Consider the following 27,744-nt stretch of genomic DNA (forward strand, 5'->3'; position numbering starts at 1 on the left):
TAAACTAAGGACCCTAGGACTAAACATCTCCCTCTGCAACTGGATCCTGGACTTCCTGACGGGCCGCCCCCAGGTGGTAAGGGTAGGCAACTATACATCTGCCACGCTGATCCTCAACACTGGGACCCCTCAGGAGTGAGTGTTTAGTCCCCTCCTGTACTCCCTGTTCACCTACGACTGCGTGGCCAAGCACGACTCCAACATCATCATTTAGTTTGCTGATGACATAACAGTGGTAGGCGGGATCACAGACAACGATGAGAGCCTATATAGGGAGGAGGTCAGAGACCTGGCAGTGTGGAGCCAGGACAACAACCTCTCCCTCAAAGTAACAAAGACAAAGGAGATGATCGTGGACTACAGGAAAAGGAGGGCCGAACAGGCCCCCATTAACATTGACGGGGCTGAAGTGGAGCAGGTCTAGAGTTTCAAGTTCCTTGGTGTCCACATCACCAACAAACTATCATAGTCCAAACACACCAAGACAGTTGTGAAGAGGGCACGACAACACCTTTTCTGCCTCAGGAGACTGAAAATATTTGGCATGGGTTCCCAGATCCTAAAACAGTTCTACAGCTGCACCATCGAGAGCATCCTGACCGGTTGCATCACCGCCTGGTATGGCAACTGCTCGGCATCTGACCGTAAGGCGCTACAGAGGGTAGTGAGTACGGCCCAGTACATCACTGTGGCCAAGCTTCCTGACATCTAGGACCTATATACTAGGCGATGTCAGAGGAAGGCCCAAATAATTGTCAAAGACTCCAGTCACCCAAGTCTTAGACTGTTCTCTCTGCTACCGCACTGCAAGCGGTACCGGAGCGCCAAGTCTTGGACCAAAAGGCTCCTTAACAGCTTCTACCCCCAAGCCATTAGACTGCTGAACAATTAATCAAATGGCCACCCGGACTATTTACATTCTATGGTTTATTGCGCCTGTCGGTTTTGCAGACTCAAATACAGTTGCAGGAAAAACGTACAGTTTGGAAAGCAAATACTTACTGCTGAAAAGAAAATACTAATCTGTCTGTAGAACCAATAGAAACCATTTTTTATCAACAACTCCCAATTTTATGCGAACAGGAGCACTGGTTTTCAAAGTAGCTCATCTTGAGACAGGCTATTTCCACGCCGAGCGCGTCGGCCATCACCGTGAGTGGTAGCCTGTGGCTTCAACTTCATCATTAGGTGAGTCACTGTGCCACTGGAAATGTTATTTAGTATCCTATGATATATATACTGTATATATATTGCCTCCTAAAATATTATACAATCTGTGTGTCGCTTCATTGGCCTGGGCTGATGTTTGTTTGAATTCAAGACTAGATTCATCTCAATTTGTCAGTCAGATAAGCCACTCATTTCGGTCATTTGTGTGTTATTAAAAAAGATTCAGCTAAGATTTCCTGTCATGTAAATTACATAGAATTGCATGAAATGTTTATTTTTTTTTATTTTTTTTAAAGGCTTATTTTTTTTCAGACCCAGCAACAACAACAACAAAAAAATCCCATGGTGTGGAAATCCTCTGCTCAACTGTAGCCTATGTCACATGTTACAAATGTTATTATGGCTTTATTGTAAAGGATCTTTTTTCTTCAACAGTACATTTACAATGGGCATCTTGGTGCATGGATTTGTTTACCCGAAAATGATGGTGTGCCACGAAACCAAAAGCCCCGGGGCATAAGATTTCTTAATCCGGCCCTGCTGATGGGAACCCGTGATGTCATTGGCCTCCCCCCATAGAATTAGGAATTTAATAGAATCTCTATGCTCCCTCCTTTGCCTGAGGAACAATAGAGGAGCAATAGTGATATGTCTAGTGCTATGTCTAGTGCTATGTCTACTGCTATGTCTTGTGCTATGTCTAGTGCTATGTCTAGTGCTATGTCTTGTGATATGTCTTGTGCTATGTCTAGTGCTATGTCTTGTGATATGTCTTGTGCTATGCCTAGTGCTATGTCTAGTGCTGTGTCTTGTGCTATGTCTAGTGCTATGTCTAGTGCTATGTCTTGTGCTATGTCTAGTGCTATGTCTTGTGATATGTCTTGTGCTATGTCTTGTGCTATGCCTAGTGCTATGTCTAGTGCTGTGTCTTGTGCTATGTCTAGTGCTATGTCTAGTGCTATGTCATGTGCTATGTCTAGTGCTATGTCATGTGCTATGTCTAGTACTATCTCTAGTGCTATGTCTAGTGCTATGTCATGTGCTATGTCTAGTGCTATGTCTAGTGCTATGTCTTGTGCTATGTCATGTGCAATGTCATGTGCTATGTCTAGTGCTATGTCATGTGCTATGTCATGACTTACCTGGACCCCCTATTGAGACCTTTTTGTTTCAGTAAATCCGGTGTTAAATGAGGTGAAAAGGAGACTGGAGTGCCACTTTAAAGGGTGTCTATTCACTCATCTAAGAGGTTTGGGTGGGTAGAGGTAGAAGGCTCATTATAATACTGTAGCATCCTTGGGAGGACATCACCTAACCACCTGGTCAAGAGGTTTGGTCCTCTTGGTGTAAGGTGTAAGGAGTGACCAAGTCAGAGACTCAGGTTTGAGTCATACCATATAGGCATAGCATAATCACATTTTTAAGGAAGGGAGACAAGTATATTTGGCTTTGAAGATTCTCTTCAAACTTATTGGGATTTGGGACAGAGAAAGTGTGTTTTCTGAGAAGAGGCGTGATGTGTTCATGGTTGGGAAAGGGTTAAGGATGGGCATTCCACAACAGGCTGCAGGCCAGGCAGCCAATCAGCATGCAGGACAGATCTTCCAGAGCCCTGATTGGCTGGTGGGTGGCCCCGTTGTCCTGACGATGGGAATCAGGTCCTGTCTGTGTGGTCTGTATCCAGGCGCTGGGGAAGTATGCTGCTGGAAGAGAGAGAGAGGGAGAGAAACACTGAACAACCGGTTCTCTCTCTCTCTGTCTCTGTCTGTCTCTCTCTCTCTCTCTCTGTCTCTCTGTCTCTCTCTCTGTCTCTCTCTCTCTCTGTCTGTCTGTCTCTCTCTCTCTCTCTCTCTCTGTCTCTCTGTCTCTCTCTCTGTCTCTCTGTCTCTCTGTCTCTCTCTCTGTCTCTCTCTCTCTCTCTCTCTGTCTCTCTCTCTCTCTCTCTCTCTCTCTCTCTGTCTCTCTCTCTCTGTCTCTCTGTCTCTCTCTGTCTCTCTCTCTCTCTCTGTCTCTCTCTGTCTCTCTCTCTGTCTCTCTCTATCTCTGTCTCTCTCTCTCTCTCTCTCTCTCTCTCTCTGTCTCTGTCTCTGTCTCTCTCTGTCTCTCTCTCGCTGTCTCTCTCTCTCTCTCTCTCTGTCTCTCTCTCTCTGTCTCTCTATATCTCTGTCTCTCTATATCTCTGTCTCTGTATCTCTCTGTATCTCTCTCTCTCTGTCTCTCTCTCTCTCTCTCTATCTATGTGCCAGGCTATGTGTGATTTCCCTCCATAACCGCCTCATGTTTTTTCTCAGACACGCCAGTAGCGTTTGCTATGAGTAGAATCTCATGACGTCTACAGCGGGTGGTCCCTGAAAACACATCCCGTCTACATCATGACGTCTACAGCGGGTGGTCCCTAAAAACACATCCCGTCTACATCATGACGTCTACAGCGGGTGGTCCCTGAAAACACATCCCGTCTACATCATGACGTCTACAGCGGGTGGTCCCTAAAAACACAGCGCGCTAAACGATCGGCAGACGATCGACTGATCCACAAGCCTTAACTACAACGGTTTAGCCCTATCCTGTTAATGTCAGAGATGATAGAGATAATTGAATTTACCCTCTACCTGGACTTCCTGACAGGCCGACCCCAGGTGGTGAAGGTAGGTAACAACACCTCCGCCACGCTGATCCTCAACACCGGGGCCCCACAAGGGTCAAAAACAGTATGATATTGTTGCCGCACACGTAGCATTGAATACAAAGGAAGGCAGCGAGAATTTGGCCTCCAGCATTGCCAATCATAGCCAATCAGCATTGAACTAAACTGAGCGAGCTCAGCTGTGAATGGTCCTGGCACACCAAAAAAAAGTGTTTAAGGGAAGTCAGTTTGAATTTGGCTTCGCACTATTCACATCACATCAAATGTCATTAACAGAAGAAAGAAAAAAAGCAAATTGTTGCATCTCGTTGTCTTGTTGTCCTCCGGTGGCTAGCTAGCTAAAATTGTAAATTTTCCTAAAATCGCAATGGATGGAGATGGGGATTTGGACTTGTGGTTTTACTTAATTCTCCATACTGGCTAATGATTATAACGGTGATTCTGATCCAACCATTAATTCATACATTGTTGTGCCCCTGACCTGAGAAGATGGAAGCTCAATATGTAGCGAGATATAGAAGGCTAATGCTAACTAGCTAACGTTGACCATGAATGGAAGTTAGGCTAGCGAGCGAGCATTTTAGCCAGGTAGCCAGGGACAACAACACATAAAAGTGTGTACTGTATGAGTCATAGACTGTTTCCTCAACATGAAAGAGAGGAGGATGGCATTAGGGTGAGTCAACAACACACACACACACACACACACACACACACACACACACACACACACACACACACACACACACACACACACACACACACACACACACACACACACAACACACACACACACACACATCACCATGGACAGCCACATCATATTTATCTTAGGTTGATTGGACTAAATTGTTTTTGTATCTTTTAGTTGTATTACACTAAGTATAGGTGATTTGATGATGTAACGGTGCTGGAATAGTGGAGGCAGCAGCTCCTTGTTTTCTTTGTGCCTTGAGGTGACTAACTCTGTGCTTCTAAATCAATAGTTGTTTAGTAGTCCGAAAATGTCGGAAACATTAACTTGCTTGATGTCACGTCCTGACCATAGAAAGCTGTTATTTTCTATGGTAGAGTAGGTCAGGGCGTGAACAGGTTTTTTTTTCTAGTTTAGTTTTTCTATGTTGTCATGTTCTAGTTTTGTATTTCTATGTTGGGTTTTGTTTGGGATGATCTCCAATTAGAGGCAGCTGGTCCTCGTTGTCTCTAATTGGAGATCATACTTAAGTAGGGTTTTTTTTCTACCTGGGTTTGTGGGAGATTGTTTTTTGAGTAGTGTATGTTTTACTCTGTGTCACGGTTTGTTGTTTTTGTTTGTTTGTTTGTTTGTTTGTTTGTTTAGTTTATTTATGTATTGCATAGTTTCACAGTGTAAATAAAATGTGGAACGACACACACGCTGCACTTTGGTCCGCTTCTCCTTACGACAACAGTGACACTTGACCATGCTGAAGGTAACTGTTTGTAACATGCAGTATGCTTTGTGGACTTCATTGGACAGATGTTGCTCTCTGGTTTTGTGATGAAGCACAGGTGTGGTTAAATGTATTCTGCCACTGAGTCTTCTTATTGTCTTGGCCTGTAGGCCTATATACAATTGAAGTCATAAGTTTACATACACTTAGGTTGGAATCATTAAAACTTGTTTTTCAACCACTCCACAAATTTCTTGTTAACCAACTATAGTTTTGGCAAGTCGGTTAGGACATCTACTTTGTACATGACACAAGTAATTTTTCCAACAATTGTTTACAGACATATTATTTCACTTATAATTCACTGGATCACAATTCCAGTGCGTCAGAAGTTTGATGTCATGGCTTTAGAAGCTTCTGATAGGCTAATTGACATAATTTTAGTCAATTGGAGGTGTACCTGTGGATGTATTTCAAGGCCTACCTTCAAACTCCGTGCCTCTTTGCTTGACATCATGGGAAAATCAAAATAAATCAGCCAAGACCTCAGAAAAGAAATTGTAGACCTCCACAAGTCTGGTTCATCCTTGGGAGCAATTTCCAAACACCTGAAGGTACCACGTTCATCTGTACAAACAATAGTGCACAAGTACAAACACCATGGGACCACGCAGCCGTGGAAATCAATCCCAAAACAACAGCAAAGGACCTTGTAAAGAGGCTGGAGGAAACGGGTACAAAAGTATCTATATCCACAGTAAAACGAGTCCTATATCCCATAACCTGAAAGGCTGCTCAGCATGGAAGAAGCCACTGCTCCAAAACCGCCATAAAAAAGCCAGACTACGGTTTGCAACTGCACATTGGGACAAAGATCATACTTTTTGGAGAAATGTTTTCTGGTCTGATGAAACAAAAATACAACTGTTTGGCCATAATGACCATCGTTATGTTTGGAGGAAAAAGGGGGAAGCTTGCAAGCCGAAGAACACCATCCCAACCGTGAAGCACGGGGGTGGCAGCATCATGTTGTGGGGGTGCTTTGCTGCAGGAGGGACTGGTGCACTTCACAAAATAGATGGCATCATGAGGCAGGATCTCAAGACATCAGTCAGGAAGTTAAAGCTTGGTCGCAAATTCGTCTTCCAAATGGACAATGACCCCAAACATACTTCCAAAGTTGTGGCAAAATGGCTTAAGGACAACAAAGTCAAGGTATTGGAGTGGCCATCACAAAGCCCTGATCTCAATCCCATAGAAAATTTGTGTGCAGAACTGAAAATGCGTGTGCGAGCAAGGAGGCCTACAAACCTGACTCAGTTACACCAGCTCTGTCAGGAGGAATGGGCCAAAATTCACCCAACTTATTGTGGGAAGCTTGTGGAAGTCTACCCGAAACGTTTGACCCAAGTTAAACAATTTCAAGGCAATGTTACCAAATACTAATTAAGTGTATGTAAACTTCTGACCCACTGGGAATGTGAAATAAAAGCTGAAATAAATCATTCTCTCTACTATTATTCTGACATTTCACATTCTTAAAATAAAGTGGTGATCCTAACTGACCTAAGACAGGGAATTTTTACTGTGATTAAATGTCAGGAATTGTGAAAAACTGAGTTTAAATGTATTTGGCTAAAGTGTATGTGAACTTCCGACTTCAACTGTATCACGGTGTCAAGACATATGAACTAAAAGGTTATAGAGCAAACAACTCAATCATCACAACACATAGATTGTAATATGGCTATCTTTTCCAGTGATTTTACCCAGACACCACTACTGCTGAGGAGCTGAAATTGTCCCTTCACACGACACCGTGGTGAAGAAGGCACAACAGCGGTCGCTTCAACCTCCAGGAGGCTGGAGAAATTTGGCTTGGCATCTGAGACACTCACAAACTTCTATAGATGCACCGTTGAGAGCATCCTGTCGGGCTGTATCACCACCTGGTACGGCAACTGCACCGCCCACAACCACAGGGCTCTCCAGAGGGTGGTGCGGTCTGCCCAACGCATCATCTACGGTGTCACAGGAAGGCCAAGAAGATCATCAAGGACCTCTTGGTATGTCAGTCATTGGAGAGCTATTTCTAACTTGTCAGAAATGTCCAGATCAACTAGCATGTTCTGTGCTGCTACCTTGTTGTGTTGCTACCATGCTGTGTTGTTATGTGTTGTTGCCTTGCTATGTTGTTGTCTTAGGTCTCTCTTTATGTAGTGTTGTGTTGTTTCTCTTGTGTTTTGTCCAATATTTATATATATATATATATGTTTTAATCCCCCGTCCCCGAGAGGAGGCCTTTTGCCTTTTGGTAGGCCATCATTTTAGATAAGAATTTGTTCTTAACTGACTTGCCTAGTCAAATAAAGGTTAAATAAAATAAACTAGCCCATGTCAGCTAATGTATTTTGATTTTGTTTTTTTAGCCCATAGATATTGTTGTAATTTTTCACTTGAAGACATGGCAAAGTGTATAGAATTGCAAGAAAAGTAGCTTTAAAACTGCAAAATGTGCTTTGCACCCTATGACAACATGTGTAGTATTGCAGGAAATAAGCTTTTAATCCTGCAAAATTCTCTCCACCAACAAGAGTGGTGTGAACAGTTTGTCATGTACCCATAGAAATACAGTGCCTTTGGAAAGTATTCAGACCCCTTGACTTCTTCCATATTTTGTTACGTTACAGCCTTATACTAAAATTATTTAAATAATACATTTTCCTCATCAATCTAATAGCCCATAATGACGAAGCGAAAACAGGTTTTTAGATACAATTGCAAATGTATTAAAAATAAAACACAGAAATACCTTATTTACATAAGTATTCAGACCCTTTGCTATGAGATTCGAAATTGAGGTCAGGTGCATCCTATTTCCATTGATCATCCTTGAGATGTTTCTACAACTTGATTGGAGTCCACCTGTGGTAAATTCAATTGATGGGACATGATTTGAAAAGGCACACAGCTGTCTATATAAGGTCCTACAGTTGAGAGTGCATGTCAGAGCAAAAACCAAGCCATGAGGTCGAAAGAATTGTCCATAGAGCTCCAAGACAGGATTGTGTCGAGGCACAGATCTGGGGAAGGATACCAAAACATTTCTGCAGCATTGAAGGTCCACAAGAACACAGTGGCCTCCATCAGTCTGAAATGGAAGAAGTTTGGAACCACCAAGAGCTGGTCTTCTGGCTGGTCTTCTTCCTAGAGCTGGTCTTCTGGCCAAACTGAGCAATCGGGGGAGAAGAGGCCTTGTCAGGGAGGTGACCAAGAACCCGATGGTCACTCTGACAGAACTCCAGAGTTCCTCTGTGGTGATGTGAGAACCTTCCAGAAGGACAACCATCTCTGCAGCACTCCACCAATCAGGCCTTTATGGTAGAGTGGCCAGACTCCTCAGTAAAACTACCCTAAGACAGCCAAGACAACGCAGGAGTTGCTTCGGGACAAGTCTCTGAATGTCCTTGAGTCGCCCAGCCAGAGCCCAGAGTTGAACCCGATCTCTGTAGAGAACCGAAAATAGTTGTGCAGCAACGCTCCCCGTCCAACTTGACAGAGCTTGAGAGGATCTGCAGAGAAGAATGGGGGAGAAACTCCCCAAATACAGGTGTGCCATTCTTGTAAATGTGATATTTCTGTTTTTCATTTTTAATAAATTAGCAAAAAAAATATAAACCTGTTTTTGCTTTGTCATTATGGGGTATTGTGTGTAGATAGATGGGGGGAACTATTTAATCCATTTTAGAATAAGGCTGTAACATAACAAAATGTGGAAAAAGTCAAGGGGTCTGAATACTTTCTGAATGCACTGTAGACATGACGAATGCGCAGGATAGACACAGGATGTTCACCAATCCTGGAAGGGAGCCCCCGAATGGAAAAAGTTTGGCAACCCCCGATCTAGAAGGTGGAGACAGTACAGGTGCATCAAAGTTGGGATGAGAGACTGATAGAACACAGAGACACTTTTAATAATGTTTACATATTGTTTGACCCACTTTATATACTGTATTCTAGTTATGTCTCATCCTTTATATAACTACTGCTGTACACACCATCAATATGTATATTCCGGGTCTCTGACATTGATATTGCTTGTTCTGATATTTCATAATTTCAATTTTTATTCAAAACCTTTGCTGCATTTTTGGAGTTAGAAACATAAGCATTTCACTGAACGTGAGAAAACATCTGTAGAACTGTGCACGCGACCAATAAACTTTAATTTGAACTTATCACACTAACCTCTAACTAAACACTGTTGGAGATTCCCCTCCAGAGAATCTTCAATAGGAACCCATCAGCTTAGTTAGTGTCCATAAACCTCCAGGGTTGTCAGAGCGTGAGCAACTGGTCGAAAGAAGTCAGGTGCAGGAGAGCAGAGATGAGTGAACAGGCACACTTTATTCAGGCTGAGGAAAAACAGCCGGACGCAGCCGCGTCACAACACTCCGGCCCAAAGAACAAAGCGATAGCGCGCAAATTACACAAAATGGTACAAAATAACCAATCCACGGGTTATAACAATACCCGGCGCAAAACCAGCCTGAAGCGACACGCACGTAATGAAAAAACAATACCACACACAGACATAGGGGGGGAACAGAGGATAATATACACGTAGAGTAATGAGGGGATGTAAACCAGGTGTGCGGGAAAACAAGACAAAACAAATGGAAAATGACAGGTGGAGCGGCGATGGCTAGAAGACCGGTGACGTCGACCGCCGAACGCCGCCCGAACAAGGAGAGGGACCGACTTTGGCGGGAGTCGTGACAAGGGTCCATAATCACAAACAACGACTATGGGTTGTGTAGGCAAACAATGAGAGTTCTGTTGTCTCCTGTTTCTGTGTGCATCCCAAATGGCACTTTATGCCCTTATAGAGAGCACTGGTCAAAAATAGTGCACAGAGGAGGTTGTTGGGGTGAGCTATAGGAGGATGGCTTATTGTCATGGCTGGAAATGGAGTCAATGGGATGGTACCAAACGCATCAAACACAATGGAAACAACGTGTTTTGACTCTGTTCCATTGATTCCATTCCAGACGTTACAATGAGCCCGTCCTCCTATAGCTCCTCCCACCAGCCTCCTCTGGTAGTGCACTATATAGGGAATAATAGGGCAGCCCCAGTCTTTTGCCTGCCTCCCAGCATTCCCTGCCCTCCTCCCTCCCAGCATCCCCTGCCCTCCAGCTCTGGGCTTCTCCCTCCCTGAGGATGCTACTAACGACTCGCTCTGGGACGGTTCTCCCTCCTGCTCTCTAAACTGCTCTGCTCTCTCTCTCTCTCTCTCTCTCTCTCTCTGTGTGGTACTTTGCTGCTGCTTCCAGGCATGACTGTATTTACACCAGTGGCCACATGAGGGGCTCATTGCTCAATGTAAAAAGAAATACAACAACTCCTATCACTGTTGATATGCAACAGGTACAGATGTGTATGTTGTTGTGCAGAGCAAAGACTTTTACATTTTTATTTTATAACTTGCTTCTTCCAGGAATTGTGTACAGATCGTATGCTGAAAATTAGGTGTTGGAGGAGGATGATTGGCACGACAATGGGCCTCAGGGATCTTGTCACGGTATCCTTGTGCATTCATATTGCCATCAATAAATGCAATTGTGTTGGTTGTCCGTAGCTTATGCCTGCCGGACACCCATACCATAACCCCACCTCCACCATGGGGCACTCTGTTCACAACGTTGACATCAGCAAGCCGCTCACCCACACGACGCCGTACATGAGGTCTGCAGTTGGGAGGCTGGTTGGACTTATCCCTAAAATGATGTTGGGGCGGCTTATGGTAGAGAAAGGAACATTCAATTATCTGCCAACAGCTCTGGTGGACATTCCTGCAGTCAGCATGCCAATTGCACACTCCCTCAAAACTTGAGACATCTGTGGCATTGTGTTATGTGGAAAAACGATACATTTTAGAGTGGCCTTTTATTGTCCCCAGCACAAGGTGCACCTGTGTAATGATCATGCTGTTTAATCAGCTCCTTGATATGCCACACCTGTCAGGTGGATGGATTATCTTGGCAAAGGAGAAATGCTCACTAACAGGGATGTAAACAAATTTGTGCACAACATTTGAGAGACTTTTTTTTGTGCGTATGGAACATTTCTGGGATCTTTTATTTCAGCTCATAAAACATGGGACCAACACTTTACATGTTGCGTTTATATTTTTGACTGACCCAATCTACTGGCCCATTCTACTGGCCCAATCTACTGGCCCATGCTACTGGCCCAATCTACTGGCCCAATCTACTGGCCCATGCTACTGACCCACCTACTGGCCCAACTACTGACCCAAACTACTGGCCTAATCTACTAGCCCAACTACTGGCCCATGCTACTGACCCAAACTACTGGCCCAAGTACTGGCCCACGCTACTGACCCAAACTACTGGCCCATTCTACTAGCCCATTCTACTGGCCCAAATTACTGGCCCATCTACTGGCCCAATTTACTGGCCCATCTACTGCCCCAACCTACTGGCCCAAACTACTGATCAAATCTACTGGCCCAATCAACTGGCCCAAAGTAGTGCATTGTATTCCTCAGAAAATGATAGAAAACAATACACAGTTTCATTTCATCACAAATCTACACTTCATATTGGTTATAGTCCACAATGACTGGCTGTTTTACCCATATCACTGTAATTCATCTATTGAATTAGCATATTGTTATAAAGTACTCTATTACATGCTTTGTAACGACCTGTTATTACACAAGTGGAATGAGGAACGATCCCTATTAACTACAGTCACAGTGTTGCTACACAGGGTCACACAGCAACTTCATATAAAATGTTTCCCCTTATTAAAATACCTCATATGTCCCACTCCCCAAAATGAGGCATTACGGAATCGGCCGGGGCCCCCCCCCCCCCCCGCGCCGGCCGGGGAATTTCTTTCCCCTTTTAAAAATACTTCATACATCCCACTCCCCAAAATGGGCACGGGGCCCCCCCCCCCCCCCCTGACGCACAAGGCATTACGGAAGGAATTTCTTTCCAAACCACCTCAGACAGATCGTAAATCTTGATTGTAATTTTTATTTATTTATTTATGTCTCTAAAAAAAACAGTTAATGTAGTTGTTCATGAAACCGCGCTCCTCATTAAAGCATCAGTTTGAGATTCTATTTCAAAAGTGGGTTAGATGACGGCCAATGGCGTTGAGGGGTCAGCAGGGGATACAATTGTCTCTAGTCACTAATCTAAAGGTCAGTATTGTGATTTTACACCCTACTCATGGTTGATCAACTAGTGGTTGATATTTGACCTTTGACTGTCTGGATCTATCGATGACAGCTCCGCGCACCATGGCGATTGCTGCCAGGAAACATCCAGCGACGAACACCAAGTTCTGGTTTAAAGCCACATCAGCAGCTGGAGAGAGAAAATGAATTGATTTAAAAAAATACTAGAAAGGTATTGACATGAGATATGAATCAATATAACACAATATAACAAAATATCTACAGTTGTTGGCTATATACTTTATCCCACCTGACTAAGTATTGAAACCATGACCATATACTGATTCGAAATCTGATTAAGCCATTGACTTGAACAGGTTTTTCAGGATTACCTTTCCTGTCACTGTCAGCGCTCCTCCTCACACGCAAAGGCCCCTGGGAGATGGAGTGCTTGGCGGTCTCCAGGATGGCCTTTCTCCCGTGGCGATGCCGTGCTGACACACCGGGTGCTGGGGTCCCACGCCTCACACAGGATCACCACACAGCTGATGTACACCTGGAAGGGTTAGAGGTCACAATCAAGCTCACAGCCAATCAGGATCAGAGGTGACTGAACTCAAGACACAAAAACAAGGTAGAAAACTTTGTTTACCTTCTCTGAAGTAATGTAGTCTATGTTGATACAGTGCCTTCGAAAAGTATTCAGACCCCTTGACTTTTTCCACATTTTGTTACGTTACAGCCTTATTCTAAAATGGATTAAAAAAAAAATTAAATCCTCATCAATCTACACACAATACCCCATAGTGACAAAGCGAAAACAGTTTTTTAGAAATCTTTGCAGATTTATTGAAAATAAAAAACAGATACCTTATTTACATAAGTATTCAGACTCTTTGATATGAGACTCAAAATTGATCTCAGGTGCATCCGGTTTCCATGAATCATCCATGAGATGTTTCTACAACTTGATTGGAGTCCACCTGTGGTAAATTCAATTGATTGGACATGATTTGGAAAGGTACACACACCTGTCTATATATGACAGACACAGTTGACAGTGCATGTCAGAGCAAAAACCAAGCCATGAGGTTCGAAGGAATTGTCTGTAGAGCTCCGAGACAGGATTGTGTCGAGGCACATACCTGGGGAAGGGTATCAAAAAATGTATGCAGCATTGAAGGTCCCCAAGAACACAGTGGTCTCCATCATTCTTAAATGGAAGAAGTTTGGAACCACAAAGACTCTTCCTACAGCTGGCCGCCCGGCCAAACTGAGCAATCGGGGTAGAAGAGTCTTGGTCATGGAGGTGACTCCTACTGTTGTATATGCTGTGGTATATAAAGTATTGTATATAGTGTTTTAACCGGCAGGAGCGCTGCAGTAAAGTATATAATGAACGTATACAACAAGGAACCAATGTTTTTTTTTTTTTTTTGTCCCTGACCCATTTTGGATGTAGTGGTCAGGATCATTCGGGTTGTCTGAGAGCAGGAATCCACAAACATCTCAGTGTTGAGGACAGAGGTTGTGATCTCCATGGAGACCATCTCCTTCAGATCCACCTGGAACCACAACGAAGAAGAAGGATTACGTTATTTCCTGGACACTGTTCTAAAATCAGATTAACTCCTGACCCCAGAATTATTACGGTTAAGGTTTGGGGAGAGTAAACTAATCCTAAATGTCTGCCAACTACGGTTATTTGTCTGTACATCAGCTAAGTCCTCTTGAGAAGTAAAAAGGGCAGTATTCATTGGCTAACTGAATGCTGCAACATCTGGCTACTTGAAGCTGGGTCATCAGCATGACTCAAGACTGTTAGCCCAATAAGCTAAAACGCTAGGCATTAACTTTGGATGTATAACGTCCGGTCTTAGAGCCAGGTAAGTCATTATTTGAGAGCATAGTTCACTGAACTACCTCCGCTGCATACACACCTCCACTGGGTAACTGGCTGGATCCACCATCCTGATGAAATGACTGTTGTGGAAGATTTCAAACTACTAGGTGAACTTCCCAAAGCCATTCTCTTGGAATATGTGGGGAATCTTGTGGGACAGGAATTCCAGGTTCTCTCACCTTTATTTAACCAGGTAGGCTAGTTGAGAACAAGTTCTCATTTGCAACTGCGACCTGGCCAAGATAAAGCAAAGCAGTTCGACACATACAACAACACAGAGTTACACATGGAATAAACAAACATACAATCAAAAATACAGTAGAAAAATCTATATACAGCATGTGCAAATGAGGTAGGATAAGAGAGGTAAGGCAATAAATAGGCCATGGTGGCGAAGTAATTACAATATAGCAATTAAACACTGGAATGGTAGGATGTACAGAAGATGAATGTGCAAGTAGAGATACTGGGGTGCAAAGGAACAAGATAAATAAATACAGTATGGGGATGAAGTAGATTGGATGGGAATATTACAGATGAGCTATGTAAAGGTGCAGTGATCTGTGAGCTGCTCTGACAGCTGGTGCTTAAAGCTAGTGAGGGGGGTAAGAGTCTCCAGCTTCAGAGATTTTTGCATTTCGTTCCAGTCATTGTCAGCAGAGAACTGGAAGGTGTGATGATCGTCAAAAGGAGTAGACCAAGGTGCAGCGTGTTGAGTGCTCATGATAAATATTTTATTTTTTTAACTCAGAACACTATACAAAAACAATGAACAAAGAAACACGAACGTCACGTTCTGCAGGCTTTACAGAGCAATACAAAAACTATATCCCACAAACCCAGGTGGAAAAAAACCCTACTTAAGTATGATCTCCAATTAGAGACAACGAGGACCAGCTGCCTCTAATTGGAAATCATCCCAAACAAACCAACATAGAAATACCAAAACTATAACCTAACAACATAGACATAGAAAACATAGAATAACTTGTCTGTCACGCCCTGACCTCCTCTACCATAGAAAATAACAGCTTACCATGGTCAGGACGTGACAGTACCCCCCCAAAAGGTGCAGACTCCGAATGTAACTAAAAACAAAACTAAAAAACTAAAAGGGAAGGTAGGGAGGGTAACCAGTGTTTATGGCGGCTCTGGTGCAGTACCCAGAACCTAATCATCCAGCGAATCCTTTAGTAGAGGAGGCGGCTCTGGTTCGGGGCGTAACCCCTGCTCTTCCCGCTGATCCCTCTGCTTCTGTGCCACCGGACCGTGGATCATCGCCGGAGGCTCTGTACTACAGACCGCCGCTGGAGGTTCTGGGCTGCAGGCCGCCGCTGGAGGTTCCGGGCTGCAGGCCGCCGCTGGAGGTTCCGGGCTGCAGGCCGTCTCAGGAGGTTCCGGGCTGCAGGCCGTCTCAGGAGGTTCCATACAGGGGACCGTCACTACAGGCTCCATGCCATGGATCACCACTGGAGGCTTTGTGCCATGGATGATCACTGGGGGCTCCGGGCCATGGTTTATCACTGGAAGCTTTGTGCCATGGATCATCACTACAGGCTCCGGGCCATGGTTCATCCCTACAGGCTTCTTGCCATGGATTATCCCTACAGGCTCCGGGCCATGGATCATCACTGGAGGCTTCGTACGTGGAGCCGGAATAGGTCTCACCGGACTAGGGAATGTCGCTGGAGGCTCCGGACTGGGAAACGTCGCTGGGAGTTCTGGACTAGGGAACGTCGCTGGAGGCCGGGTGCACAGAGCAGGCACAGGGTATACTGGGCCTTGGAGGCGCACTGGAGGTCTGGAGCTTATGCCTGGCACAACCCGTCCTGGCTGGATACTTACTTTAGTCCGGCAAGGGCGGGTCGCTGGCACAGGTCGCACAGGTTTGTGTTGGCGAACTGGGGTTACCGTGCGTAGAGCTGGCGCAGGATAACCTGGGCTGAGAAGACGCACCGGAGACCAGGAACGCTGAGCCGGCATACTCCTTCCTGGCTGAATGCCAACTCTAGCACGGCAACTGTGGGAAGCTTGCACCGAGCGCACTGGGCTGTAGCTGCGCACTGGCGACACAGTGCGCATCCTCGCATAACATGGTGCTTGCTCGATCACTCGCTCCCCACAGTAAGCACGTGGAGTTGGCTCAGGTCTCCAACCTGACTCTGCCAATCTCCCCGTGTGCCCCCCCCAAAAAATGTTTGGGGCTGCCTCTCGCACTTGCCTCGTGGTTGGTATAGTGCCTCATAATAACGCCGCTCCGCTTTCGCTGCCTCAATCTCCTCCCTCGGGCGGCGATACTCCCCAGCCTGACTCCAGGGTCCTTTCCCGTCCAGAATCTCCTCTCATGTCCAGTTGTCCTGACCACGCTGCTTGGTCCTTTTGTGGTGGGATCTTCTGTGACGATCATCAAAAGGAGTAGACCAAGGTGCAGCGTGTTGAGTGCTCATGATAAAATATACACTATACAAAAACAATAAACAAAGCTGCCACCTTGGCAGGAACTAATGAGGATCCATAATAAACCCCAGGAAGAGTAGCTGCTGCCTTGGCAGGAACTAATGGGGATCCATAATAAACCCCAGGAAGAGTAGCTGCTGCCTTGACAGGAACTAATGAGGATCCATAATAAACCCCAGGAAGAGTAGCTGCTGCCTTGGCAGGAACTAATGGGGATCCATAATAAACCCCAGGAAGAGTAGCTGCTGCCTTGGCAGGAACTAATGGGGATCCATAATAAACCCCAGGAAGAGTAGCTGCTGCCTTGGCAGGAACTAATGGGGATCCATAATAAACCCCAGGAAGAGTAGCTGCTGCCTTGGCAGGAACTAATGGGGATCCATAATAAACCCCAGGAAGAGTAGCTGCTGCCTTGGCAGGAACTAATGGGGATCCATAATAAACCCCAGGAAGAGTAGCTGCTGCCTTGGCAGGAACTAATGGGGATCCATAATAAACCCCAGGAGGAGTAGTAGCTGCTGCCTTGGCAGGAACTAATGGGGATCCATAATAAACCCCAGGAAGAGTAGCTGCTGCCTTGGCAGGAACTAATGAGGATCCATAATAAACCCCAGGAGGAGTAGCTGCTGCCTTGACAGGAACTAATGAGGATCCATAATAAACCCCAGGAAGAGTAGCTGCTGCCTTGGCAGGAACTAATGAGGATCCATAATAAACCCCAGGAAGAGTAGCTGCTGCCTTGGCAGGAACTAATGGGGATCCATAATAAACCCCAGGAAGAGTAGCTGCTGCCTTGGCAGGAACTAATGGGGATCCATAATAAACCCCAGGAAGAGTAGCTGCTGCCTTGGCAGGAACTAATGGGGATCCATAATAAACCCCAGGAAGAGTAGCTGCTGCCTTGGCAGGAAGTAATGAGGATCCATAATAAACCCCAGGAAGAGTAGCTGCTGCCTTGGCAGGAAGTAATGAGGATCCATAATAAACCCCACAATAATAAACCCCAGGAAGAGTAGCTGCTGCCTTGGCAGGAACTAATGGGGATCCATAATAAACCCCAGGAAGAGTAGCTGCTGCCTTGGCAGGAACTAATGGGGATCCATAATAAACCCCAGGAAGAGTAGCTGCTGCCTTGGCAGGAACTAATGAGGATCCATAATAAACCCCAGGAGGAGTAGCTGCTGCCTTGGCAGGAAGTAATGGGGATCCATAATAAACCCCAGGAAGAGTAGCTGCTGCCTTGGCAGGAACTAATGAGGATCCATAATAAACCCCAGGAGGAGTAGCTGCTGCCTTGGCAGGAAGTAATGGGGATCCATAATAAACCCCAGGAAGAGTAGCTGCTGCCTTGGCAGGAACTAATGTGGATCCATAATAAACCCCAGGAGGAGTAGCTGCTGCCTTGGCAGGAACTAATGGGGATCCATAATAAACCCCAGGAAGAGTAGCTGCTGCCTTGGCAGGAACTAATGAGGATCCATAATAAACCCCAGGAGGAGTAGCTGCTGCCTTGACAGGAACTAATGAGGATCCATAATAAACCCCAGGAAGAGTAGCTGCTGCCTTGGCAGGAACTAATGGGGATCCATAATAAACCCCAGGAAGAGTAGCTGCTGCCTTGGCAGGAAGTAATGGGGATCCATAATAAACCCCAGGAAGAGTAGCTGCTGCCTTGGCAGGAACTAATGGGGATCCATAATAAACCCCAGGAAGAGTAGCTGCTGCCTTGGCAGGAACTAATGGGGATCCATAATAAACCCCAGGAAGAGTAGCTGCTGCCTTGGCAGGAACTAATGAGGATCCATAATAAACCCCAGGAAGAGTAGCTGCTGCCTTGGCAGGAACTAATGAGGATCCATAATAAACCCCAGGAAGAGTAGCTGCTGCCTTGGCAGGAACTAATGGGGATCCATAATAAACCCCAGGAAGAGTAGCTGCTGCCTTTGCAGGAACTAATGGGGATCCATAATAAACCTCAGAAAGAGTAGCTGCTGCCTTGGCAGGAACTAATGGGGATCCATAATAAACCTCAGAAGGAGTAGCTGCTGCCTTGGCAGGAACTAATGGGGATCCATAATAAACCTCAGAAAGAGTAGCTGCTGCCTTGGCAGGAACTAATGGGGATCCATAATAAACCCCAGGAAGAGTAGCTGCTGCTTTGACAGGAACTAATGAGGATCCATAATAAACCCCAGGAAGAGTAGCTGCTGCCTTGGCAGGAACTAATGGGGATCCATAATAAACCTCAGAAAGAGTAGCTGCTGCCTTGGCAGGAACTAATGGGGATCCATAATAAACCCCAGGAGGAGTAGCTGCTGCCTTGGCAGGAACTAATGAGGATCCATAATAAACCCCAGGAAGAGTAGCTGCTGCCTTGGCAGGAACTAATGAGGATCCATAATAAACCCCAGGAAGAGTAGCTGCTGCCTTGGCAGGAACTAATGGGGATCCATAATAAACCCCAGGAAGAGTAGCTGCTGCCTTGGCAGGAACTAATGGGGATCCATAATAAACCCCAGGAAGAGTAGCTGCTGCCTTGGCAGGAACTAATGAGGATCCATAATAAACCCCAGGAAGAGTAGCTGCTGCCTTGGCAGGAACTAATGAGGATCCATAATAAACCCCAGGAAGAGTAGCTGCTGCCTTGGCAGGAACTAATGGGGATCCATAATAAACCCCAGGAAGAGTAGCTGCTGCCTTGGCAGGAACTAATGGGGATCCATAATAAACCTCAGAAAGAGTAGCTGCTGCCTTGGCAGGAACTAATGGGGATCCATAATAAACCCCAGGAAGAGTAGCTGCTGCCTTGGCAGGAACTAATGGGGATCCACAATAAATAATGACAAGGAATTGCATGATAACTCAAACAGACTGGTACCCAGGCTAACTATGAAATGCATATTTGAGCTCTCAAGTAAGTACTCGTCAGTAACAATATAAAATAAAGAATGTTCAATAAAGGCAATAAGTAGGCAAAAAAAGAGCACAAACATTACTATGTTAATATAATAGGTAAGAAAGTGTGAGAAAAAACACTTTGTATGTATTTTCTTTTTGATGTGTACTGTGCTCTATGACTGATGAATTGCAAAAGTTTGAAAATATAAGAGTCTTACTAGCCTGGGTAGCAGTCTGTTTCTGCTGTCAAATGGAGAACAAGGAGTGGGGATGTTAGCAGAAGCAGACTAGCACCCTGGCTAGAAACTTACAGGAAACAGGTTGAAACCTCCTGGTGGGTTACAGTTGGCGCATTTCCTGTTTTGAGGCAGATGCAAATCTACACGTGACATTGTCTCCACACTCTCCGCAGTTCAAAAGGTGAGTTGGAGGAGACGTTTCTGGTCACGACTCCCTCCATCTGACACCAGATCCCTGTCTCCTCACGGTCCACTACAACTAATGACATGGTATCATGCCCACAGACACACTGCCATGGTATCATGCCCACAGTGCCCACAGACACACTGCCATGGTATCATGCCCACAGTGCCCACAGACACACTGCCAGATGTCATATGAGCAGTGAAAGTCAACCTACAGGTGAGTATAAAACATACAGTTGAGCATGAAAGCCTTGTAGGATTATAACATGAAATGTTTTTACCTCTGAGCTTTAACAGGCAGATAATTCTAGATGTGATTGATAAGTAAAATGTGTGTCATTCCACTAAATGTGTTTTATTTTGTATCTTTATTTTACCAGTCTATTGAGTCTATTTTACCAGTCTGCATAGTCTATTTTACCAGTCTGTATAGTCTATTTTACCAGTCTATATAGTCTATTTTACCAGTCTGTATAGTCTATTTAACCAGTCTATTGAGTCTATTTTACCAGTCTGTATAGTCTATTTTACCAGTCTGTATAGTCTATTTTACCAGTCTATATAGTCTATTTTACCAGTCTGTAGAGTCTATTTTACCAGTCTGTATAGTCTATTTTACCAGTCTGTATAGTCTATTTTACCAGTCTGTTGAGTCTATTTTACCAGTCTATATAGTCTATTTTACCAGTCTGTATAGTCTATTTTACCAGTCTGTATAGTCTATTTTACCAGTCTGTATAGTCTATTTTACCAGTCTGTATAGTCTATTTTACCAGTCTGTATAGTCTATTTTACCAGTCTGTTGAGTCTATTTTACCAGTCTGTATAGTCTATTTTACCAGTCTGTATAGTCTATTTTACCAGTCTGTATAGTCTATTTTACCAGTCTGTTGAGTCTATTTTACCAGTCTGTATAGTCTATTTTACCAGTCTGTTGAGTCTATTTAACCAGTCTATATCCCTTATTGATGTCACTTGTTAAATCCACTTCAATCAGTGTAGATGAAGGGGAGGAGACGGGTTAAAGAAGGATTTTTAAGCCTCGAGACAATTGAGACATGGATTGTGTATGTGTGCCATTCAGAGGGTGAATGGGCAATAATTTCTTTTTAAATGCCTTTGAATGGGGTATTGTAGTAGGTGCCAGGAACACCAGTTTGTGTCAAGAACTGCAACGCTGCTGAGTTTTTCACGCTCAACAGTTTCCCGTGTGTATCAAGAATGGTCCACCACCCAAAGGACATCCAGCCATCTTGACACAACTGTTGGAAGCATTGGAGTAAACATGGGCCAGCATCCCTGAGGAGCGCATTCAACACCTCGAATTGAGCCTGTTCTGGGGGCAAAAGGGGAGGGGGGGGGGGGCGCAACTCAATATTAGGAAGGTGTACCTAATGTTTGTTATACGCAGTGTTTAAATGCAGTGCCTTCATAAAACATTTTTTAAATGTTTTATAGCTGTTCACCATTTCGTGGCCCCCTTTCACCCTGCCTCAGTAGTCTGATGTCACTATGGTTTTATGAGTGTCTGCTAAAGTAACTAAATATAAATGTACAAATGGACAATTCCAAAGCATGCTGAGTATTATTCTAACGAAGAAAGATTTTGTCAAGAAGGGCCGCCGAGCAGGTGGGTTCACAGGCAGCAGGTGGGTCCAGCGGTTGGGTTCCGCGGGGGTCCAGCAGGTTAGGAGCCAGCAGGTGGGTAACACAGCAGGTTAGGAGAATTACACAGCGGAGGGCCAGCAGGTTAGGAGAATAAACACAGCAGGTTAGGAGAATTAACACAGCAGGTTAGGAGAATAAACACAGCGGAGGGTCCGCGGTTGGAGCCGCAGGTGGGAATTAACACAGCAGGTTAGGAGAATAACACACAGCAGGTTAGGAGAATATATCCCATGTTAAGCAGTATCCCATCTAGATATGACCCTGAAACAAGGCCAATAATAATACCCAGTGTGCTTTGCAGTTCATTTTGGTACATTCATTTTCACATATACATTTACAATGTGGTAATTTAGCAGACATTCTTATCCAGAGTGACTTACAGTCAGTGCGTTCATCTTAAGGTAGATAAACAACAACATGTCATAGTCATAGCAAGTAAAAACGTTTCTGTAAACGTTACTGAGAATGTTGATGCTGTTCGGGCCGCCTACTTGCACATGGATTTCTGTATTTTAATTAAATGTCAAAATACATGTATTTTATTCGTTTATTTTGATACACTGATCTTTATTTGTAACTGTATTTTGTCATTTTTGCCCATCTCTGAGCTGTTTTTAACACAGATGAGGAAAAGCAACAAATTAAAAACAGTAAATCGACAGTAAATATACAGTACCAGTCAAAAGTTTGGACACACCTACTCATTCAAGGGTTTTCCTTTATTTTTACTATTTCCTACATTGTAGAATAATAGTGAAGACATCAAAACTATGAAATAACCCACATGGAATCATGTAGTAACCAAAAAAAAAGTGTTCAACAAATCAAAATATATTTTATATTTGAGATTCTTCAAAGTAGCCACTCTTTGCCTTGATGACAGCTTTGCACACTCTTGGCATTCTCTCAACCAGCTTCATGAGGTAGTCACATGGAATGCATTTCAATTAACAGGTGTGCCTTGTTAAAAGTTAATTTGGGGAATTTCTTTCCTTCTTAATGAGTTTGAGCCAATCAGCTGTGTTGTGACAAGATAGGGTTTTTACACAGAAGATAGCCCTATTTGGTAAAAGACCCAAGTCCATATTATGGCAAAAACAGCTCAAATTATCAAAGATAAATGACAGTGCATCATTACTTCAAGACATGTAGGTTAGTCAATCCAGAAAATGTCAAGAACTTTGAAAGTTTCTTCAAGTGCAGTCACAAAAGCCATCAAGAGCTATGATGAAACTGGCTCTCATGAGGACTGCCACAGGAAAGACCCAGAGTTACCTCTGCTGCAGAGGATAAGCTCTTTAGAGTTAACTGCACCTCAGATTGCAGCCCAGATAAATGCTTCAGAGAGTTCAATTAACAGATACATCTCAACATCAGGCTTTCACGGTGAAATTGCTGCAAAGAAACCACTACTAAAGGACACCAATAATAAGAAGAGACTTGCTTGGGCCAAGAAACACGAGCAATGGATATTAGACCGGTGGAAATCTGATGAGTCCAAACGTGATATTTTTGGTTCCAACCGCCTTGTCTTTGAGACACAGAGTAGGTGAACGGATGATCTCCGCATGTGTGATTCCCACTGTGAAGCATGGAGGAGGAGGTGTGATGGTGCTTTTCTAGTGACACTGTCTGTGATTTATTTTGAATTCAAGGCACACTTAACCAGCATGGCTACCACAGTGATACGCCATCCCATCTGGTTTTGGCTTAGTGGGACTATAATTTGTTTTTCAATAGGACAATGACCCAACACCTCCAGGCTGTGTAAGGGCTATTTGACCCAGAAGGAGAGTGATGGAGTGCTACATCAGATGACCTGGCCTCCACAATCACCCGACCTCAACCCCAAATAATATGGTTTGGGATGAGTTGGACCACAGATTGAAGGAAAAGCAGCCTTCAAGTGCTCAGCGTATGTGGGAACTCCTTCAAGACTTTTGGAAAAGCATTCCAGGTGAAGCTGGTTGAGAGAATGCCAAGAGTCTGCAAAGCTGTCATCAAGGCAAAGAATCTCAAAGAATTTGAAGAATCTAAAATATATTTTGACTTGTTGTTAAAGGAATTTTATATCTTGATGATAATAATCAATAATCAATTCGCCTTGACTAATGCCCAAGGTTTGTAAGACAATGGGTTAAAATAATTAGGCAAGGACTCAGCTTTCTGCAAAAGGTTTCTGTAGCTTTATTCAGAGAACGTTCTGGCGTCAGGATAACAAAACAGTCATTATATAGTTCTTGCTTACTTACGCACATGCATTTACACACAATCTGTTGGTGACCTGCAACCCCCATTGACTTCTCACACTGTTATCACTACCTGGCTCAGCCTGTTCCTTTCCTTCAAGGTTAGGAACTCTTTGAAGTTTTACTCCCTTGACCATCTGCTTCTGTAGCTCTCTATACTAATTGCACACACACATTTCTTTCCCTCTCCAGTGGTTCCTGGACTTTCCGGAACTAATCAGACCAATCGATCACTACATTGATCATTACATTGATTATTCATTAACCATGCTGTATGACTAATAATTCATCATGCTTTATTGATTCATTTACCTTTATTAGATAATTCTCTTATCACTTGTTTGACACTTTTTTGGTTACTAAATGATTCCATATGTGTTATTTCATAGTTTTGATGTCTTCACCACAAATAGTAAAAGAAAAAGAAGAAAAACCCTTGAATGAGTAGGTGTGTCCAAACTTTTGACTGGTAATATATATATATATATATATACTGAACAAAAATATAAATGCAACATGTAAAGTGTTGGTCCCATGTATCATGAGCTGTAATAAAAGATCCCAGAAATGTTCCATACGCACAAAAAAAATGTCTCTCAAATTTTGTGCACAAACTTGTTTACATCCCTGTTAGTGAGCATTTCTCCTTTGCCAAGATAATCCATCCACCTAACAGGTGTGGCATATCAAGAATTTGATTAAACAGAATGATCATTACACAGGTGCACCTTGTGCTGGGGACAATAAAAGGCCACTATAAAATGTGCCGTTTTGTCAAATAACACAATTTCACAGATGTCTCAAGTTTTGAGTGAGCGTGCAATTGGCATGCTGACTGCAGGAATGTCCACCAAAGCTGTTGCCATGAAATGTAATGTTAATGTATCGACCATAAGCTGCCTCCAACGTCGTTTTAGAGAATTTGGCATTACGTCCAACCGGCCTCACAGCCGCAGACCACATGTAACCACGCCAGTCCAGGACCTCCACATCTGGCTTCTTCACCTGCGGGATCGTCTGAGACCAGCCACCCGGACAGCTGATGAAACGGAGGAGTATTTCTGTCTGTAATAAAGCCCTTTTGTGGTGAAAGAATTATTCTGATTGGCTGGGCCAGGTTCCCAAATTGGTGGACGTATGTCCTCCCAGACCCACACATGGCTGTGCCCCTGCCCAGTCATGTGAAATCCATAGATTAGGGCCTAATTAATTAATTTAAATTGTCAAATCAAATCAAATTTTATTGGTCACATGGTTAGCAGATGTTAATGTGAGTGTAGCAAAATGCTTGTGCTTCTAGTTCCGACCATGCAGTAATATCTAACAAGTAATCTAACAATTTCACAACAACTACCTTATACATACAAGTGTAAAGCAGTGAATAAGAATATGTACATATAAATATATGGATGAGCGATGGCCGAACGGCATAGGCAAGGTGCAGTAGATGGTATTTAGTACAGTATATACATATGAGATGAGTAATGTAGGGTATGTAAACATTATATAAAGTGGCATTGTTTAAGTGACTAGTGATACATTTATTACATCTATTTATTCATTATTAAAGTGGCTAGAGATTGAGTCTGTATGCAGTATCTCCACTACTGTCCCATCGATGTAGATAGGGGGTGCCCCCTCTGCTGTTTCCTGAAGTCCATGATCATCTCTTTGTTTTGTTGACGTTGAGTGAGAGGTTATTTTCCTGACACCACACTCCGAGGGCCCTCACCTCCTCCCTGTAGGCCGTCTCGTCGTTGTTGGTAATCAAGCCTTCCACTGTAGTGTCACCTGCAAACTTGATGATTGAGTTGGAGGCGTGCATGACCACAGTCATGGGTGAACAGGGAGTACAGGAGAGGGCTGAGAACACACCCTTGTGGGGCCCCAGTGTTGAGGATCAGCGGGGTGGAGATGTTGTTTCCTACCCTCATCACCTGGGGGCGGCCCATCAGATAGTCGTTTAGCTCAGTTACCTTAGTTTTCTTGGGAACAGGAACAATGGTGGCCCTCTTGAAGCATGTGGGAACAGCAGACTGGGATAAGGCTTGATTGAATATGTCTGTAAACACACCAGCCAGCTGTTCTGCGCATGCTCTGAGGACGCGGCTGGGGATGCCGTCTGGGCCTGCAGCCTTGCCAGGGTTAACACGTTTAAATGTTTTACTCACGTTGGTCGCGGTGAAGGAGAGCCCGCAGGTTTTGGTAGCGGGCCGTGTCACTGGCACTGTATTGTCCTCAAAGCAAGCAAAGAAGTTGTTCAGTTTGTCTGGGAGCAAGACATCAGTGTCCGCGACGGGGCTTGTTTTCTTTTTGTAGTCCGTGATTGACTGTAGACCCTGTCACATATGTCTCGTGTCTGAGCCGTTGAATTGCGACTCTACTTACATTTACATTTTTACATTTTAGTGATATAGCAGACGCTCTTATCCAGAGCGACTTACAGTAGTGAATGCATACATTTCATACATTTTTTTTCCTGTGCTGGCCCCCCGTGGGAATCGAACCCAAACACCATTCTCTACCAACTGAGCTACAGGGAAGGCTACTTTGTCTCTATACTGACGCTTAGCTTGTTTGATTGCCTTGCGGAGGGAATAGCTACACTGTTTGTTTCCGGTCGCCTTTCCCTGATTAAAAGCAGTGGTTTGCACTTTCAGTTTTGCGCGAATGCTGCCATCAATCCACGGTTTCTGGTTGAGGAAGGATTTAATGGTCACCGAATCAGCGTATACATCAATGTTATTGTCCGATGCTATCCGGAACATATCCCAGTCCACGTGATCGAAGGAATCTTGAAGCGTGGAATCAGATTGGTCGGACCAGCGTTGAACAGACCTGATCATGGGCGTTTCCTCTTTTAGTTTCTGTCTATAGGCTGGGAGCAACAAAATGGAGTCGTGGTCAGATTTCCCGAAAGGAGGGCGAGGGAGGGCTCTCTATGCGTCGCGGAAATTAGAGTAGCAATGATCCAGGGTGTTGCCAGCCCTGGTCGCGCATTTTATATGCTGATAAAATTTAGGGAACCTTGTTTTCAGATTAGCCTTGTTAAAATCCCCAGCTACAATAAATGCAGCCGCAGGATATGTGATTTCCAGTTTACATAGAGTCCAATGAAGTTCTTTCAGGGACGTCGAGGTGTCTGCTTGGGGGGGATATACACGGCTGTGATTATAATCACAACTAATTCTCTTGGTAGATAATGCGGTCGGCATTTGATAGTGAGGAATTCTAAGTCAGGTGAACAAAATGACTTGAGTTCCTGTATGTTGTTATGATCACACCACGTCTCATTAATCATAAGGCATACACCCCCACCCTTCTTCTTACCAGAGAGATGTTTGTTTCTGTCTGCGCGATGCATGAAGAAACCAGGTGGCTGTACCGACTCTGACAACATATCCCGAGTGAGCCATGTTTCCCGTGAAACAAAGGATGTTACAATCTCTGATGTCTCTCTGGAAGGCAACCCTTGCTCGAATTGTCTACCTTGTTGTCAAGAGACTGGACATTGGCGAGTAGTATGCTCGGGAGTGGTGCGCGACGTGCCTGTCTACGGAGCCTGACCAGAAGACCGCTCCGTCTGCCCCTTCTGCAGCGCCGTTGTTTTGGGTCGCCGGCTGGGAACCGATCCATTGTCCTGGGTGGTGGACAAAACAGAGGATCCGCTTCAGGAAAGTCGTATTCCTGGTCGTAATG

At 44.3% G+C, this 27,744-nt stretch overlaps 1 protein-coding gene across 1 annotated transcript; it reads right to left on the reverse strand.

Moving 5' to 3' along the window:
* Nucleotides 1-13,216: 13,216 nt before the first annotated feature.
* Nucleotides 13,217-17,064, reverse strand: LOC145878685 (uncharacterized). Its single transcript, XM_082974813.1, has 2 exons — nt 14,386-17,064; nt 13,217-14,010 (listed from the first exon to the last, which is right to left on the reverse strand). The coding sequence occupies exon 1, from the start codon at nt 16,428-16,430 to the stop codon at nt 15,519-15,521; it is 912 nt and encodes a 303-aa protein (XP_082830939.1). The 5' UTR covers nt 16,431-17,064; the 3' UTR covers nt 13,217-14,010; nt 14,386-15,518.
* Nucleotides 17,065-27,744: the final 10,680 nt, after the last annotated feature.

The sequence above is a fragment of the Salmo salar genome, chromosome 04, assembly GCF_965601325.2.
Source record: "Salmo salar chromosome 04, fSalSal1, whole genome shotgun sequence".
Classification (NCBI taxonomy): Eukaryota; Metazoa; Chordata; class Actinopteri; order Salmoniformes; family Salmonidae; genus Salmo; species Salmo salar.

Coding starts and splice junctions, on each gene's coding strand:
- LOC145878685 (XM_082974813.1), bottom strand. CDS start 16,430: ATGCGCACTGTGTCGCCAGTGCGCAGCTACAGCCCAGTGCGCTCGGTG.